Here is a 15,657-nt window from a genome sequence, read left to right as displayed (position 1 = left end):
AGTGTAGCATTATTCGAGAACTTGTTAGATGTGCTATAATATTCTACAAAACCATGGTGTCGTATAAATTTTTAACTCTCATTCTCTCTCAGACAATACATACCTTTATAAATTTAGGTCAAATCACTTATTTTTGGTTCTTATTGTTTGAGTATAGTCCTTTAGATTGTGACACTTGTCATAATCTTACTGTAGTAGTTAGTTTGTTTGTTATCTGTAGCTATATAGAAGACTTTCTCATGTAATTACGAATCTATTAAGAAAATATATCAGATTGTTCTCTCTAGCTTCTCTCTCTCTCTCTCTGCTCTTGATTCAATATACAAGATTACAGTATATGTTTCATCAGCTGATATAGATTAACACTTATGGTTCAACACGTTTTTCACTTTGATTTGAGAATTTAGTCCAATAATTAAGTTTAGTTAGCAATCAAGTATAGAACTCTAAATAGTTACGTTTTCTGTTGATTGCAAATGTTTTGGAGCGACGAAAATGCCCTCAAATGTGGAAGTTGCCTATTGCCCTGCCAGAATTTCATCCTGGACTTGATTACAAACCAAACAAAATTACAAAACTGAAATCGCCAAAAAATTTCATGATATACACCAAAATGGATTATGAGTCAAATTACAGAGACTTTGTACTTATTGTGTGGCATGCTAATACCTGACTGCCCTTAATTAAATGAGGATAATATGGTAAATTCTACTTCTACTATCATAGTTCTTTGACCATGTTTTACACAAAAATTTCCATCAGTTTAGACAGCTGCTCAACTCAGTTTGACTCTAAAACCGACTTTGCGAATCTACGAAGACTCATTTCCTTCACTAGAGCTTCTATGGCCTTCTTCACTCCCCGATTTGAAACCCACAACACAAGTTGATAACCCAATTAATTTAGAAGGAAAAATAAATAAATTAAGGAATGGCAACTGTTTTTTTTTATTCTTTGAAATGGCTCACCCCTCTCCATAGATATGTATCTAGGTATTTGTATATGAGTAACGTTACGGGCACCAACTTGTTTACCAATTTTTGGATATCAACACATGTGGCACATGACATGGCAACCTATGTCATCTGCCACCTCATTTATTTTAATTACATAATTTATTATATAAATAAAAGAATTTTTTTTCTTTTTCTTTTTTCTTTTTTCTTTTTTCTTTTTTTCGGTGTGAAATTCTTTTATTTATATAACAAATTATGTAATTAAAATAAATGAGGTGGCAGATGACATAGGTTGCCATGTCATGTGCCACATGTGTTGATATTCAAAAGTTGGTAAACAAGTTGGTGCCCGTAGCGTTATTGTTTGTATATTTATGAAAAACGGTAAACGATACTTTGACCCTAAATGGATAAAGTCAAAGAGTTTATTTCACCTTCTGTTCTATCGAACCACATGTTTTGATCATCTATATATATCCTTGTGCGAGCAGGGTCTCCTTCTATCAGACCTTCAACATCTCAAGAGCATCATCACCATGTTGCCGCTAGCACTTCTTCTGGTCTTCCTTAACAGTCACATTATTGTTGCATCAAAATCCACCATCGACACCCTACCGGGCTTTTCCGGTGAACTCCCCTTTAAACTTGAAACCGGGTTAGTAATTTTTCAACTATTATCATCACCATCGTAGGTGTAATCAATTTTTCTCATATTATACACACAACTAAATACTAGTTGTTCCCACTATGAGTTACTAATTGGTATGAAAGAAATAAAGGTATGTGGGGGTGGGCGATTTGGATGATGTGCAGCTATTTTATTACTTCATTGAGTCGGAGAGGAGTCCCAAGGAAGACCCCCTGGTGCTTTGGCTCACCGGAGGTCCCGGTTGCTCCGGTTTTTCTGGCCTTGCATACCAAATAGGTATATCTTGCATTATTATCTCCTATATTAAACAATTGTAATCATATAAAAGAAATCAATGACCTTACATTTAATTAATACTAGCTTCTCCACACGCGCTTCTGGGTCTGCAAGAGGCTTTTTAAAAAAAAAATTAAATTTATTTTAGAATTAAAAAAGATAATAGGTAGTTGTGTTCCATAAAAATAGGATCCATTATCTGATTTTTTTTTTTTTCTTTTCATTTTCATGTTTTTCTAATATGAAAAAGTGTGAATTTACCATATTATCCTCATTTAATTAATAATTTCAATTCTTAATGTTAGCATTAACTAAAGACATTTTCTGATATTTTGAATGTTGTATTATTTTCTGCCTTTTGCTTTATATATATAGATTTAACGAAAGTTGTTATGCCTGAATTCAATTTGTTTGGTAGGTCCAATAATGTTCAACTACGCAAATTCTAGTGGGAACGAACCAACACTTGTGTTGAATCCATACTCATGGACAAAGGTAAACCTACTACTTAATCTGCACTTAATTTGTCAAGAACTTTACCCAAATGCATTGGACAATATTCAGGTTGCCAACATAATATTTTTGGATCAACCAGTTGGTAGTGGATTCTCCTATGCAAAAAGTTGGCAAGGATACGAGACCGGTGATATATCATCCGCAGCTCATACCTATGAATTTCTAAGGAAGGTGAAAATTGGTTAAAGTAATTTTAAAAGGGTTTAAAATTATATATTAAATCTCATTAATTAATTAATTAATTATATATATGTTGGTGCTGCAGTGGCTTAAAGATCATCCTGAATTTCTGAAAAATCCACTGTACATTGCTGGTGATTCATATTCAGGCATAACTGTCCCCATCGTTGTTCAGGAAGTGTCCAACGGTAACTTTTTGTTGGGGATGAAGACTTCTTCAGCTACCTCACCAAACTTATTTAGTCATATACCAGTTCTTAGCATTAAAATTATAAATAAACTCTACATTATTTAATTTATATAAACAAACCCAAAAAAAACCCAAAAAACAAATGGATCTATTGAATTTAATTTTGATTATTAAATTACTTTGACACTCTATTGAGTGTTTTGGGCTTTTTTATGAGGTTTTTGGGTTGGGTTTGTTTTAAGAAATCTATGGCAATTTTGTAATTTAAATGAAGTTAAAAGCTTTTTTGTTATATTGTTAATGGGTTTTGGGTGTGTTTCTAAAGTCCATTTCATATAGGGTATCGTTTTATTAGTTCCTGAACTTAGGCCCAATTTGCATTTAAGTACCTTAATTTCTAAAATGGCTCCCGTGGTCCTTTAACTTCAGTTTCGTTAGGACAAATGGTCCTGTCGTGAATTTTGTTAACTTTCTTGTTAAATGCAGGGGCAAAATAGTATTTTTGTATCAAAACTGATTAAAATATGAACAAAAAATTAAAAAACTAAAAAAAAAAATTAAACTCTCTCCCCTCCTCTATCTCTATTTCTACTCCCCTCCAAACTTAATTTTTCTTTTTTCTTTTTGTTGGTTTTTTATTTGATTTTCTTTTATTGTTATTTTAAAGATATGATTTTTTTTAAATATAAAAATACCATTTTGCCCCTACATTTAACAGAAAAAGTTAACAAAATTAACAACATGACCATTTGTTATAACGAAAGTGAAGTTAAAGGACAACGGGAACCATTTTGAAAATTAAGGTACTCAAATGCAAATCGGGTCTAAGTTCAGAGACTAATAAAATGATTAAATTTGGGCTCTTATATTGGGTATCATAGTGAATCTCCCATTAAATTATGAGGCAACTCTTTTTTTGAATCTAAACTGTTGTAGGCAATGAAGTCGGGCATGAACCACCATTGAATCTCAAAGTAAGAATTTATTCAATCTGATTTTAAACTTGTTTGATTTTAGTCCTTCTCCTTTTGTTCGTGGCTCATCGTTTGTTCTCTCTGTTTGTCTGTCTTGTGCCCTTGTTTGGTCTTTGGGCTATTTTGAACTCAGGGTTATGTGCTAGGCAACCCATTTACAGAACCAACATATGACGTGAATTCACGAATTAAATTTGCTCACCACATGGCACTTATTTCCGATACACTCTATGAGGTATAAATGCTCTCTAGTGACTTTTTTATTTATTTAGAAAAAGTGATAGTAATTATTGATGAAACATAAAACTAGAAAAGAAAAGGAGAGTGTAAAATGACAGTGTGAAAATTACTTCCTTGATTTTCCTAAACTCTGAAGAAAGAAAATTGAGAGTTGAATGAATGTGTAAAATGCTTAGCGGCTCACTACAATTAACACTGATATTGTCTCTAACTTAATTATCTAAAAACCTTAATAGGTGGGGAATTCTAGCATACATTCTTCAATAAGTGTTGTTTTTGGGTCTTCACTAAGACCGAGCAAATTGCATTTCAGTGTGTATAATTTTTGTGCAAATGACCGAGGAAAGCACTGAAATAATGTCTGTTATTGGGCAATAATTTGAGACCTAATCTCTTCGCATTATATATAGTCAACTAAAACAAATTGCAAGGGCGAGTATGTTCAAGTAGATCCGAGCAATGCACCTTGTGTGGAAAACCTCCAAGAAGTCACTGAGGTGAGAATTACTAATTTACGACATTGTTCTTAGTTCACATTTATTTTCAAACTTTGAACTGAAGATCCATTTGCCACTCTAACAAATTTGCAGTGCACCCAGAAGATATATTATAACCAAATATTGGAGCCAAAGTGTAGCACTATGTCTCCAAACCCAAAAATATTCAAATGGGATCAAAACTTCGATGGCGAGAACTTCTTAGACATGCTACATCATTCTACAAAACCGTGGTGTCGTGTAAATCTCTCTCTCTCTCTCTCTCTCTCTCTCTCTCTCAATACATACCCTTATAAATTTAGGTCAAATCACTTACTTTTGGTTCTTATGGTTTGACTCCTTTTTTAACTTAGATTTGAGAATTTACTCCTATAATTCAGTTTAGTTAGCTATCAAGTGTAGAACTCTGAATAGTTACGTTTTTTGTTGATTGCAAATGTTTTGGAGAGACGAAAATGCCCTCAAATGTGGAAGTTGCCAGAATTTCATTTACAAAAGTTTACATTTTGGACTTGATTACAAACCAAACAAAAATTACAAAATTACAAAATTACCAAAGTGGATTATGAGTCAAATTACAGAGACTTTGTATTTACTGTGTGGCATGCTAATACCTTACTACCCTTACTTCTTTGCAGCCTTATAACTATCTGTTCTCCTTCATTTGGGCTAATGATAAAACAGTCCAAAATGCTCTTCACGTTCGAGAGGTAAGTATTAATTTTGAGAATTACAGTACCTACATAAAATATTCACACTTTTATTTACCATTACAATGTGCAGGGAACAATAAAGGGTTGGGAAAAATGCAATCAGAGCTTATCTAGCAATTATGCACATGATGTTAGAACTAGTATTGACTATCATCGAAACCTCACCAAGAAAAACCTTAGAGCACTGGTTTACAGGTTACAATTTTCTTAATTTTCTCCATTTCCATCCTTAAAAACCACAAACGTTTGTGCAAATAAATAGATGAATAATTCCTCTGTCTGAAATATCATAGTTAATTTGTACATTTTATTTTTCTGGTACAGTGGTGATCATGACATGCTTATTCCATACGTGGGCACTCAAGAATGGATAAAATCTCTAAATTTGAGTGTTGATTATCAATGGAGACCATGGTTTGTTAATGGCCAAGTTGCAGGGTTGGTTGCTACTTGCTACTCTTAATTTTCATAATAATGTCACTGCAATTTCTGATTATTTTTTTTTTTTCTAATAGGTACACCAATGCACATACAAAGAAAACCTACAGTTTGACATTTGTGACTGTAAAGGTAAGAACTGGAAATCCCTGCTGCTTAATTCTTGTCAACTATGTTTCTCCAAATAAAAAATAAATAAATAAACCTAAAATAATGGGGAAATTAACCTTTGTTTGACCTGTGCAGGGAGGTGGCCACACAGCTCCAGAATTCAAGCCTATGGAATGTCATGCCATGATTGATAGGTGGTTTGCATATTACTATGTTTAGTCAGCTCCAGAATTCAAGTCTTGGATGTTGCAGCTGGTACTGCTTTGGTGAATAGATTTCAAGAATATTGCCAATTGGATATGTAACTGTATAATGTCACTTTTGTGTACACACAAGTTCTTGATGTTTTATCTGTAGTACGACGGATGATCCAGCAAATTTTTAGTATAAACTTTAGTGCAAATTTGTATTGAAAATTTGTCTATTTGAGTCTTCTCTTGTAAGAATATTTTTAGTTTACGCAAAGAAATTTGTAAGACTATTGTCACTTGGATGTCAATATCATTTTTATTTTGAAATTCATTTGTGTAAGATGTTCAACTTCTTGATACAATATAAAATTCATCCATTATATATCTAAATCTACCTAAACTATTAGAGCATTTCTAACAATCTTTTTAAAAGTTTTGGGACACTAAAATAGGTGAGCCACATCAGCAAAATTTTCTCCAGCAGCCTTGTCAAACCCACTCACCAAATCTGGAACTCCTAATTCACTCTTCAGACGAATAGACCTTGGCTCGTCAACGTATTTATCAAATTTTGGAACAACAAAGAATGTCTTGGAATAGTAAAAGCCTGCAAGAGACTGAGTGAACAATAATGAATTATTATTTAAATATTGATTTGGTATATTAAACAGAATTAAATTTTAGTGTTTGATTTAAAAGAAAAAAAAAGTCAAACATTGAATTAATTAAATTGACGAGGCTGATGATGGTACAAAATATAGTAAATTAGCAAACTTTACTCTTCAAATTGTCATGTAGGTAGGGTTAGTTATTGGGGCTGCTCAAGCTGGGCCTTCACGGGCTTTTTTATTTTTCTAGTCGGGCCTAGGTTTCAAAGAGCTTAGCCCAGGCCTACCCATTGGGTCAAGCCTAGGTGGGGTTTTGAATTGGGCCGGGCCATCCACAAGCTGGGATTTTTATTTTATTTTATTTCTTATTTCTCTTCCACAATATACATCTATAAATTTAGGTCAAAATCGCACTTTTGGTTCTTCAAATTTGACTTATTTTTCATTTTGGTTCTTCAAATTTGACTTATTTTTCATTTTGGTCTATGTGTTATCCATTTTGGCAATTTTAATTTTATAGTTTTGTTTAGTTGGCAATGAAGTCAAAAAATCTAACATCCTCCCCATTGGATTGCTTGCAAACTTTTTTTGTGGAGACAAAAATGCAGATGTTCTGGTTGCCTACTACCATGTCAGGTTGTCATCTATGAATTCTATGAATTTGATTGAGTTTACGATTTAAACTTGATTGCAAACCAACCAAGCATACATGACCAAAATGGCCGGAACTGAAATCATATAGACCAAAGTGGGAAATGAGTCAAATTTCATAGACTAAAAAAAAAAAACTTAGCCATAAATATATTTATATATGTACATGACTGAACTATATGTTGCATATGCTAATATCTTGCTACCCCACTACTTCTTTGCAGAGCTATAACTATTTATTTGCCTTCATTTGGGCTAATGATAAAAGAGTCCAAGATGCTCTAAACACTCGAGAGGTGCGCCCTTATTTTATAAACATATAAAAGAAAGATTTCAATTTGAGGGACACATCATGCATGCGAACTTTTTTAGAGTGACAGTAACAATCCAGACAGTATATAATTTCAATTTAAGTTCTTTTACAATTACAAATTTGCAATTAAAAGAGGGAAATCGTAAAACACCATTGATTTTAAAAGAAAAAATAAAAAAATAAAAAAGGAGTAGTGCTGTAGAAAATAAAGTCGTGCTGTGCGATTGATTTTAAAAAAAAGAAAAAAAGAGTCGTGCTGTACAAAATAGAGTCGTGCTGTGCTGTGCTTGACTCAGAGAAGAAGGGCGGAAGAACGTGGAGAAAAATTCCTCATGTTCAGAACCCACGAAGCTGGTTCAGAACCCACGAAGCTGGCGGTTTCCACAATTTCAGAACCCATCACCACCATGTTACTTATATTTTCTTCCTCCACTTTACTGGCACTCTTTTCTGCTTCAGAAATCCAAATCGAGAGTAACCACTCAGGAACACCCAGTGTAAAGACTGGTCAGACCCAAAAACCTTGCTTGCTCATTCCGCACCACACCTGTTACCCTGTAACTGAAGGTAAAACATCAGTTTTTTTGTATTAATGCATGTATATTTATGATATTTCATTCAAATTGTGGGTTCCATCAAATTTTGTATGTTTCAGGAGAGGTTATACACCATTCACCATTAGAGAAAGCACCAGCAAGCCCAAGGCTTATAATTCATGGTCGCCAACTCTTGAAGCAGTGAGTTCCAAATCTTCTGCTTCTTTGAATAACGTGGTTTTGCATTAGGATTTCAGTTACTTGATGTGGATTTCCCTGTTCTATTTTCTTCTAAATTTTTAATTCTTGATGTGGGTTTCAGTTACCGAATTTGTTCTCAACTGCGTCTGTTCTTCTTGCGGGAAACCTTGCTGATCCAAAATCGTTAGTCCCTACTCTTTCTTTCTCTCTTGAAATTCAATTGTTTTTGTCTTTATTCTGAATTTGCTCATCTGATAATATAATGTAGAAAATAGATCTAGAAAGTTGGGACAAAGTAAAATTGAAACCTCCACCATCGACAATTTAATATTGGGAGGTGTTGCAATCAGATTTGGTATCATAATGTGGAAAATTGATCTAGAAAGTTGGGACAAAGTATTGCTGGTTTGGCTTTACCTTTGTGATGGTTGAATGAATTCATCTTTACCAGCAATGTTTTATAGGTGTATCCAAGACGGGATTGATCCTCACATTATCTATCATATATTGTCATATTCAAATTTTGGTCTCCTTATTAGATTTTATTTTCTAGGTTGTTGATTCAAATTGAAAATTTTGGTCTCTTGAAATTCAATTGTTTTTGTCTTTACTCTGAATTTGCTCATCTTGGTCAGTAGGATTTCAGTTTTATTTTCATATACATTAGTTGGAATTCAGTATCTTTGTTTTTAATAAAATTTGAAACTTTTGGTTGTTCTGTTTTCCATTATTCTCAACTATACTGAACTTAATGACCAGCAATTTTTTCTTAATTTATCAAAGGTACTTAGGTGTATCCAAGACTGGATTGATCCTCACATTATCTATCATATACTGTCATGTTGAAAATTCCTTATTAGATTTTCTTTTCTGGGTTGTTGATTCAAATTTGGTTTCATGTGGATTCATTACCAATGAAGAAAGCATTTAGATTTGATGGGTTTGATGTGAATGGTATGAATCTCTCTCTCATTTTGGTTTCGTTTTTGGTTCACTAATTGGTTTTCATCTATTCTGTTTTTCTGAATTTTTTAAATTTTTTTTGGGGATTAATCTCTCTCTCTCTCTCTCTCTCTCTCTAATGCTCATTCAGCAACCCACAATCTAAAAGTTGTCTCTTTACTTTTCTCTCTCTAATATATGGTTCCTGATGGAATTTTTGTTTTAATTTCTGCTCTTTTTGGTTCAATGAAGAAAGCATTTAGGTTTGATCTGTGTACTATATCTAATTTTTTGATCCTAATGGAATTTCTTTGATTATATGTGGTGTTTCTCAAGAGCACCAATGAAGAAAGCATTTATATTTGATGGGTTTGATGTGAATGGTATGAATTCCTCTCTCTCATTTTGGTTTTGTTTTTAAATGGCTTATATCTATTCTGATTTTCTGATTTTTAAATTATTTTTTGGGGATTAATGGAGATGATGTGGCTCATAGAATCAAAGCACAATTGGTAAAATGGAGGGTTTTGTTAAGTATATATATAGTGTGATCATCATATTTTGCTACAATTGAAAGCTAAGTCTATTGAACATCTGTTAGACCAGCGATGCTATATGGGACTGAATGCTGGACAGTTAGAAAACAGACATATTCATAGTTCATGTAGGTACATATTAGTCAAATGTTACAACCAGCACAGTGATATGCATATTTAAATAAATATTCAGTTTAAGTTTCATGCTTCATGATTTCCTTATTTTTTTTATGTTCATATTACTGTAATTGTACTTTCTGCATAGTTAGCCAATACATAGGAGCAATGCATATCAAGACAATTTAGCAATTTCTGCATATTGTTGGTTCAAAACGCAGAATTTGGGTTTTTGCATATTATTTGAAACTTTGGAATTTTATCTCAACAGATTCAATCGTCTCTCACCTCTTTGACGTATAAGCAATCACTGAAGCAAAGAAGCAAAGATAACTTTCAGGTTAATGTTTCTTCATTTTGTTTTATTGACATATATTTTTTCTTTTGGGTTCCCTCAAAATTCCTTCACAAAATTCGACTTGGCTCTACTACTACATGTTTTCTGCTCTCTTTGTTCTGTTTTTTTCGCCCTGATTTAATCTCAAGCTTCCATGAAAATTTTGATTGTTTTAGGAGAGCTTGGGTACGAAATCCAAATACGAGAAGCGGTCGTTCGCCCAAATTGTCTAACCATTCTTCACTTTGAAGGTATAATTCATGATTGCCTCTCTATTCTTTATTCTCTTTCTATTTTTTTGTGTCTACATTTTCATGTTTGTATATTTCTTTTCTTCTTAGTCAATACCTATTTGTTGAAAACTATGAGTTTCATCTACAAAATTATGCAATGTTTGTGTTCATGTAGTATGGATATCATGGCCCCTCTTATTTGGGTTAAATTGGGAAATTTGTTATATACCTTGGTGGTTGTTTATACCTTTTGCTTGACTTACAAGCTGTTCTTAGATTGTTTTGTTTTTCGATTTATACTATCTAACAAACTTTGCTTTTTTAGTGCTATGCCTACTCTTTTCAACTCATTCAATTGGTTTCAATTTGATTGATTTTAAACTTACATTTCTCAACTTTAACCAGTTGTCTTCACCACCCAAATAAAAATGTCCAATTGGTTACATGTTTTTAATTTTGGGTTATGTCTTCATCTGTTCTCTTTTGTTTTTGATGAATTGTAATTACCCCCATTTTGATGTTGCTCCTAATCTCATGTTGCAGGATTCTCTTCCAAAAATCTATCCATTGCTAGGTATGGGAATACGCCCACATTCACCTACCTTTACATTATTTTCTTCGTTTGCTAATTATACTTTTTTACCTAATAAAGCAACAAGCAGCTCACAGAAGAACAATGAAAACATTAAACAGAGAAAATCATTTTGCTTGCTCCTTTGTATTTGATTATTATTATACCAACCAAAACAATGAAGACTACAACCTGGACATGCTCAAGATTGAACTTTGCAATATATGTATTATATTTTTTAATTAATTAATCATTTGTATTAATAACCAATCTTTTGTACTATTCATCGATGTACCCTAATTTGATTTATATATAAGAAGTTCATTTTCAATGTATGAGTTAATGCCTTAACTTCAATTTTTAAGTAAAGGTTTAAAAAAGATATACAGCCTTTTTTTTTTTTTTTGGGAAAGGTTTATATATATAGCCATGAAGAAATATTTTTGCACGTGAACAATATATTTGTTGTAACAAAAATCAAATATTAATGCATTGTCGTTATGTAAGGAGATGTGTAAAATGTTAGTGCATAAATTACGAATCTATTTAAAGATAAACTGTTGAAATTTAAGAAATTTAAGGTCTTCTGTAAATATCTTACGCCACAAGAGGCTGTATGGAATTAAAAAATGTACTATTGACAATTATTACATACAAGTAATGAGTTCGAATAAAAAAACGTTAACTAAATTCACAACGGTATGTTATTAATTAACATATGGCCGGCAATTTTTATATAATAACTAAAATCTTATACATGAGCAATTATTTATAACTAGCCTCCCTGCACGCGCTTTCGCGCGTGCGAGAGGCTTTTTTTTAATCAAACACTCACGCTGCTACAATACTTACATAGTTTTACAAATATTTTTTAAGCCAATTGTATTTATATAGATGTTTGTTTCAATAGTTTCATATTTTAATTAGCTATCAAGTGAAAGTCTGATGCATGATCGTCTTAAAATACCAAAAAAAAAAATTAAATCAAGGTTAAAATTGAAAATAATTAAATGAGGATAATTTTTTTATTTTTCGATCATTATCAAAAAAATTAAAAATAAACAAAATTGAAACAAACATCTATATAAATATTTTTTACAGAAAAAATATTTGTACCCATTATCTTTTTAAAATAAATTTAAATTTTTTAAAAAAAAAGCCTCTTGCAGGCGCGGAAGCGCATGCAGGGAGGCTAGTATATATAAAGTAAAAGGCAGAGAATAGTGAAATATTCAAAATACCAGAAAATGCCCCTGGTTAATTCAAACATTAAGAATTGAAATTATTAATTAAATGAGGATAATATGGTAAATTCATATTAAAAAATTTTAAATTAAAAATAAAATAAAATAATAAGTTCTACTTTTACCCATAACTATCCATGTTATTTTTTCTTAATTCTAAAAATAAAATAAAAAATAAAACCAATTGACACATGCGTGAACATGTGCCAAGGGGCTATAAATAATAAAAGAAGTTCAAAGTTAGTTAATTTGTAGTTAATTTGAAAGTTTTTTTTCCTTACAGTGGTGATCATGACATGGTTGTTCCATATGTGGGCACTCAAGAATGGATAAGATCTCTAAATTTGAGTGTTGACTACAATTGGAGACCATGGTTGGTCAATGCCCAAGTTGCAGGGTTCGTTGCTACTATATATCTATTTCACTTGATCACGATTTTACAATTCATAATTTCAATGCAATTTCTAATTAAATTTGTGCTCTGTTTTCGTTTTTTTTATTTATAAAATATAGGTACAACGGAAACGGAAGCATATACAAAGATAGCGTACACGTTGACATTTGCGACTGTAAAAACAAGAACAGGAGATCCCTGCTTAATTCTTTTCAAATAAGAATTAAGATAAGTAATGGGGAAATAAGTTAATTTAATTTGATGTGTACAGGGAGGTGGCCACACAGCTCCAGAATACAAACCTCTGGAATGTCTTGCCATGATGGATAGGTGGTTTGCATATATCTTTAATTAGTTACTAGCCTCCCTGCACGCGCTTCTGCGCCTGCAAGAGGCTTTTTTTTAAAAAAATTTAAATTTATTTTAGAATTAAAAAAGATAATGGGTAGTTGTGTTCCCTAAAAATAGGATCCATTATCTGCTTTTTCTTTTTCTTTTTCTTTTTTTTTAAATATGAAAAAGTGTGAATTTACTGTATTATCCTCATTTAATTAATAATTTGAATTCTTAATGTTTGCATTAACCAAGGGCATTTTCTGGTATTTTGAATGTTTCACCATTCTCTGCCTTTTGCTTTATATATATAGATTAAGATAAAAATAGTTGGAACTCATATTTGTGTAATGTTCTTGAAGTATCATTAATTGAAGACGATATAAAAATTCATCCTATCATCTAGTATCCTAATAGTAGATTGTTACTAAGCAGTCTGTTTATGTTTTTCTTTTTTCTTTTTTTTACAAGCGATATTTGAGTGATGGGGGATTCTAATATAAGATCTCGAGTGCAGATATAATCGAATTTAATCTCTTAACCTACAAGTCTCTTGCAAACAGTATAACTGGACTAAACCAATGTGACCTTAAATTCAAATTATTATATGTCCAAAAAACATAAAATAAAAAAGTGAACTTATATGGGTTGAGCCCACTTGTGGAAAACGAAGGATTCAAACTGGTTTGTTTACTGTGTTGTATTGAGCCATGAAGGCCTAACCAGCAGTACTATTGTGGAGGTCCATTAAATTTCAACTATGATGCCTTCAATGGTATTGGCAACCCAGACTCCTCCTTTCGTTGATAAGAAAAAATAAATAAATAAAAATTTATCTGAGAAAATAGGATTGCGAAAATCACTTACCTATATAAAAATACATATTTATTACATTTATCCAATTAGTGTTAGTTCATCTATACAGTGGTGATGTTCTATTATGGGTGGTGGTGCTTACCTTCCCTAGATGATGAAGGTTCAAACAATCATTTAAGAATTGTTTTGTTTTTATTTAATAAAAAAGTCGTATCAGATATCTCCAACAACAACAAAACAGTCCTATCCGAAAAACGAAAAACAGAAAGAATTAAAAATGAGTAAAGCTAGTGCTTATATCTATGTCTCGTTCGCTTCTTTCATGAAGAACCAGTGACATCTTTGCGTACCAACTCCATAAGGAAGCCAAAACCATGAGACCTCCTTCTCCTCATCATCCTCAACAACTGCCCCACCCGTCAAACTCCGCCCCGTTAATGGGCCCCCTGCCCACTGGGGGCCAGCGGAAGAAGAGCTCCAAGGGGACGACCGGCGTCCGGTCCTGGCTGCTAATGGACTCCGGCGGGAAAACCCAAGTCATGGAAGCGGGTAAACACGTCATCATGCGCCGGACAGGTCTACCCGCCAGGGACCTCCGGATCCTTGACCCCGTTCTCATGTACCCGTCGACGGTTCTGGGTCGAGAGAGAGCGATTGTGATCAACCTGGAGCACATCAAGGCCATCGTCACCGCCCATGAGGTCCTCTTGGTTAAGTCCACCGACCCTTCTGTCAGTCCCTTCGTTGACGAGCTTCAGCGCAGGCTAATCCGCCATAACCAAGTAACCACAGCAGCTCTGGTTGGTACAATGCGATCTTTTCTTTTATTTCTTGAGAGATTTTGATGGATAAGAGTCTTTTTAGTAATTGCATGCGTGATGTTTGTGAAAATGTGTAGGAGGGGAATGAAGAAGATGGGTCGAAGTCAAACTGGACCAGGCTGCATGATTTGGGAGAGTCACAGTCGAGAGGTGAGAGCCGTGAGAATTCCCCAAAAGGGTTTTCTGATCAGTTTGATGAACAGGGTCGAGTTGAGAAGAATCAATTGTATGGATCAAAGGTTCTTCCTTTTGAGTTTGTTGCATTGGAGGCTTGCCTTGAATCTGCTTGCAGTTGCTTAGAAAATGAAGTATAAACATCAACTCCAGTTACTCCAAATTTTATAAAATTTTTGTTTTTATTGTTTCATTAATTAGTAATTGTTTGTTTTTGTATATTATTTTGAAGGCGAAGAGATTGGAGGAAGAAGCTTATCCAGCTTTGGATAAGCTGAGTTCAAAGATAAGTACTCTCAATCTGGAACGTGTCCGCCAGATCAAGAGTCGCTTGGTTGCTATAACCGGACGTGTTCAGAAGGTGAATTGGGCACTTGGGTTTTGAGGGTTTTGATTTTTCTTTAATTATACACGTGATTATGTGCTTCTTTTTGGGTATTTAAATTATATGGATGGTGCATTTTGTTGATCTGCAGGTGAGGGATGAATTAGAACATTTGCTAGATGATGATGAAGATATGGCCGAGATGTATTTGACTGAAAAGTCTGTTGAGCGAGACCTAGAAATTAATTCTTCTGCATCTTCATCCATGAACGAGCCGATTCTGTGCGATGAAATGGATGATGAAATTGTTCAAGCAGACATGGAAATCGACAGGCATGCACGTAGCTAATAATAATCTCTCTATCTCTACTTTGATATCAATATTATAGGTCAGCAATTTTTATTTTGCTTTACTTTTTTGCAGGGACGCCCAAATTGGTACAACTACTACTAATACAAGCAAGCAGCTTGATGTGCAGGAGCTTGAAATGCTTTTGGAGGCATACTTTGTCCAAATTGATGGCATACTAAACAAGCTATCCACGGTAAGAAAATAGGGTAATCTTTATACTTT

General features: G+C 33.2%; 2 protein-coding genes and 1 long non-coding RNA gene across 7 annotated transcripts in view; all 3 read left to right on the top strand.

The window, feature by feature from the left end:
- The first annotated feature begins 1,447 nt into the window (after positions 1–1,447).
- LOC117637088 (serine carboxypeptidase-like 2) lies at positions 1,448–6,239 on the top strand. Of its 4 annotated transcripts, none has more exons than XM_034371862.1 (14): positions 1,449–1,611; positions 1,736–1,881; positions 2,300–2,376; positions 2,446–2,568; positions 2,663–2,765; positions 3,704–3,741; positions 3,875–3,976; positions 4,392–4,478; positions 4,572–4,718; positions 5,117–5,188; positions 5,262–5,386; positions 5,516–5,629; positions 5,707–5,761; positions 5,876–6,239. In XM_034371862.1, exons 1-14 carry the CDS (start codon positions 1,493–1,495, stop codon positions 5,957–5,959), a joined length of 1,392 nt encoding a protein of 463 aa, XP_034227753.1. In that variant the 5' UTR covers positions 1,449–1,492; the 3' UTR covers positions 5,960–6,239. The 4 variants fall into 4 exon arrangements, with proteins under 4 accessions (XP_034227755.1, XP_034227753.1, XP_034227757.1 ...); XM_034371866.1 differs by having other exon boundaries at positions 1,495–1,611; positions 1,770–1,881; positions 2,477–2,568; XM_034371865.1 differs by having other exon boundaries at positions 1,495–1,611; positions 1,770–1,881.
- A 3,284-nt stretch (positions 6,240–9,523) lies between these two features.
- Positions 9,524–11,307, top strand: LOC117637090. 2 transcript variants are annotated; one of them, XR_004587144.1, is made up of 4 exons: positions 9,524–9,565; positions 10,107–10,175; positions 10,349–10,423; positions 10,949–11,307. It is a non-coding gene; the product is annotated as an uncharacterized LOC117637090 (long non-coding RNA). The 2 variants fall into 2 exon arrangements; XR_004587145.1 differs by lacking the exon at positions 9,524–9,565 and having other exon boundaries at positions 10,031–10,175.
- A 2,581-nt stretch (positions 11,308–13,888) lies between these two features.
- Positions 13,889–15,657, top strand: part of LOC117636898 (magnesium transporter MRS2-3-like) — a 21,879-nt gene continuing 20,110 nt past the window's right edge. The window contains exons 1-5 of the mRNA XM_034371622.1: positions 13,889–14,563; positions 14,662–14,892; positions 14,991–15,119; positions 15,235–15,416; positions 15,508–15,641. Coding sequence (XP_034227513.1) covers positions 14,138–14,563; positions 14,662–14,892; positions 14,991–15,119; positions 15,235–15,416; positions 15,508–15,640 — 1,101 coding nt within the window. The 5' untranslated portion in view covers positions 13,889–14,137 and the 3' untranslated portion in view covers position 15,641. The remainder of the gene's footprint in view (positions 14,564–14,661; positions 14,893–14,990; positions 15,120–15,234; positions 15,417–15,507; positions 15,642–15,657) is intronic.

This window comes from Prunus dulcis, chromosome 8, assembly GCF_902201215.1.
Source record: "Prunus dulcis chromosome 8, ALMONDv2, whole genome shotgun sequence".
Lineage (NCBI taxonomy): Eukaryota > Viridiplantae > Streptophyta > Magnoliopsida > Rosales > Rosaceae > Prunus > Prunus dulcis.
Note: the sequence above shows the minus strand (reverse complement) of the source record. Positions and strands in the feature narration are given on the sequence as shown.

Coding starts and splice junctions, on each gene's coding strand:
- LOC117637088 (XM_034371862.1), top strand. CDS start 1,493: ATGTTGCCGCTAGCACTTCTTCTGGTCTTCCTTAACAGTCACATTATT. Junction 1,882..2,299: donor TGGCCTTGCATACCAAATAG/GTATATCTTGCA, acceptor TTTGTTTGGTAG/GTCCAATAATGTTCAACTAC. Junction 3,977..4,391: donor TTTCCGATACACTCTATGAG/GTATAAATGCTC, acceptor CATTATATATAG/TCAACTAAAACAAATTGCAA.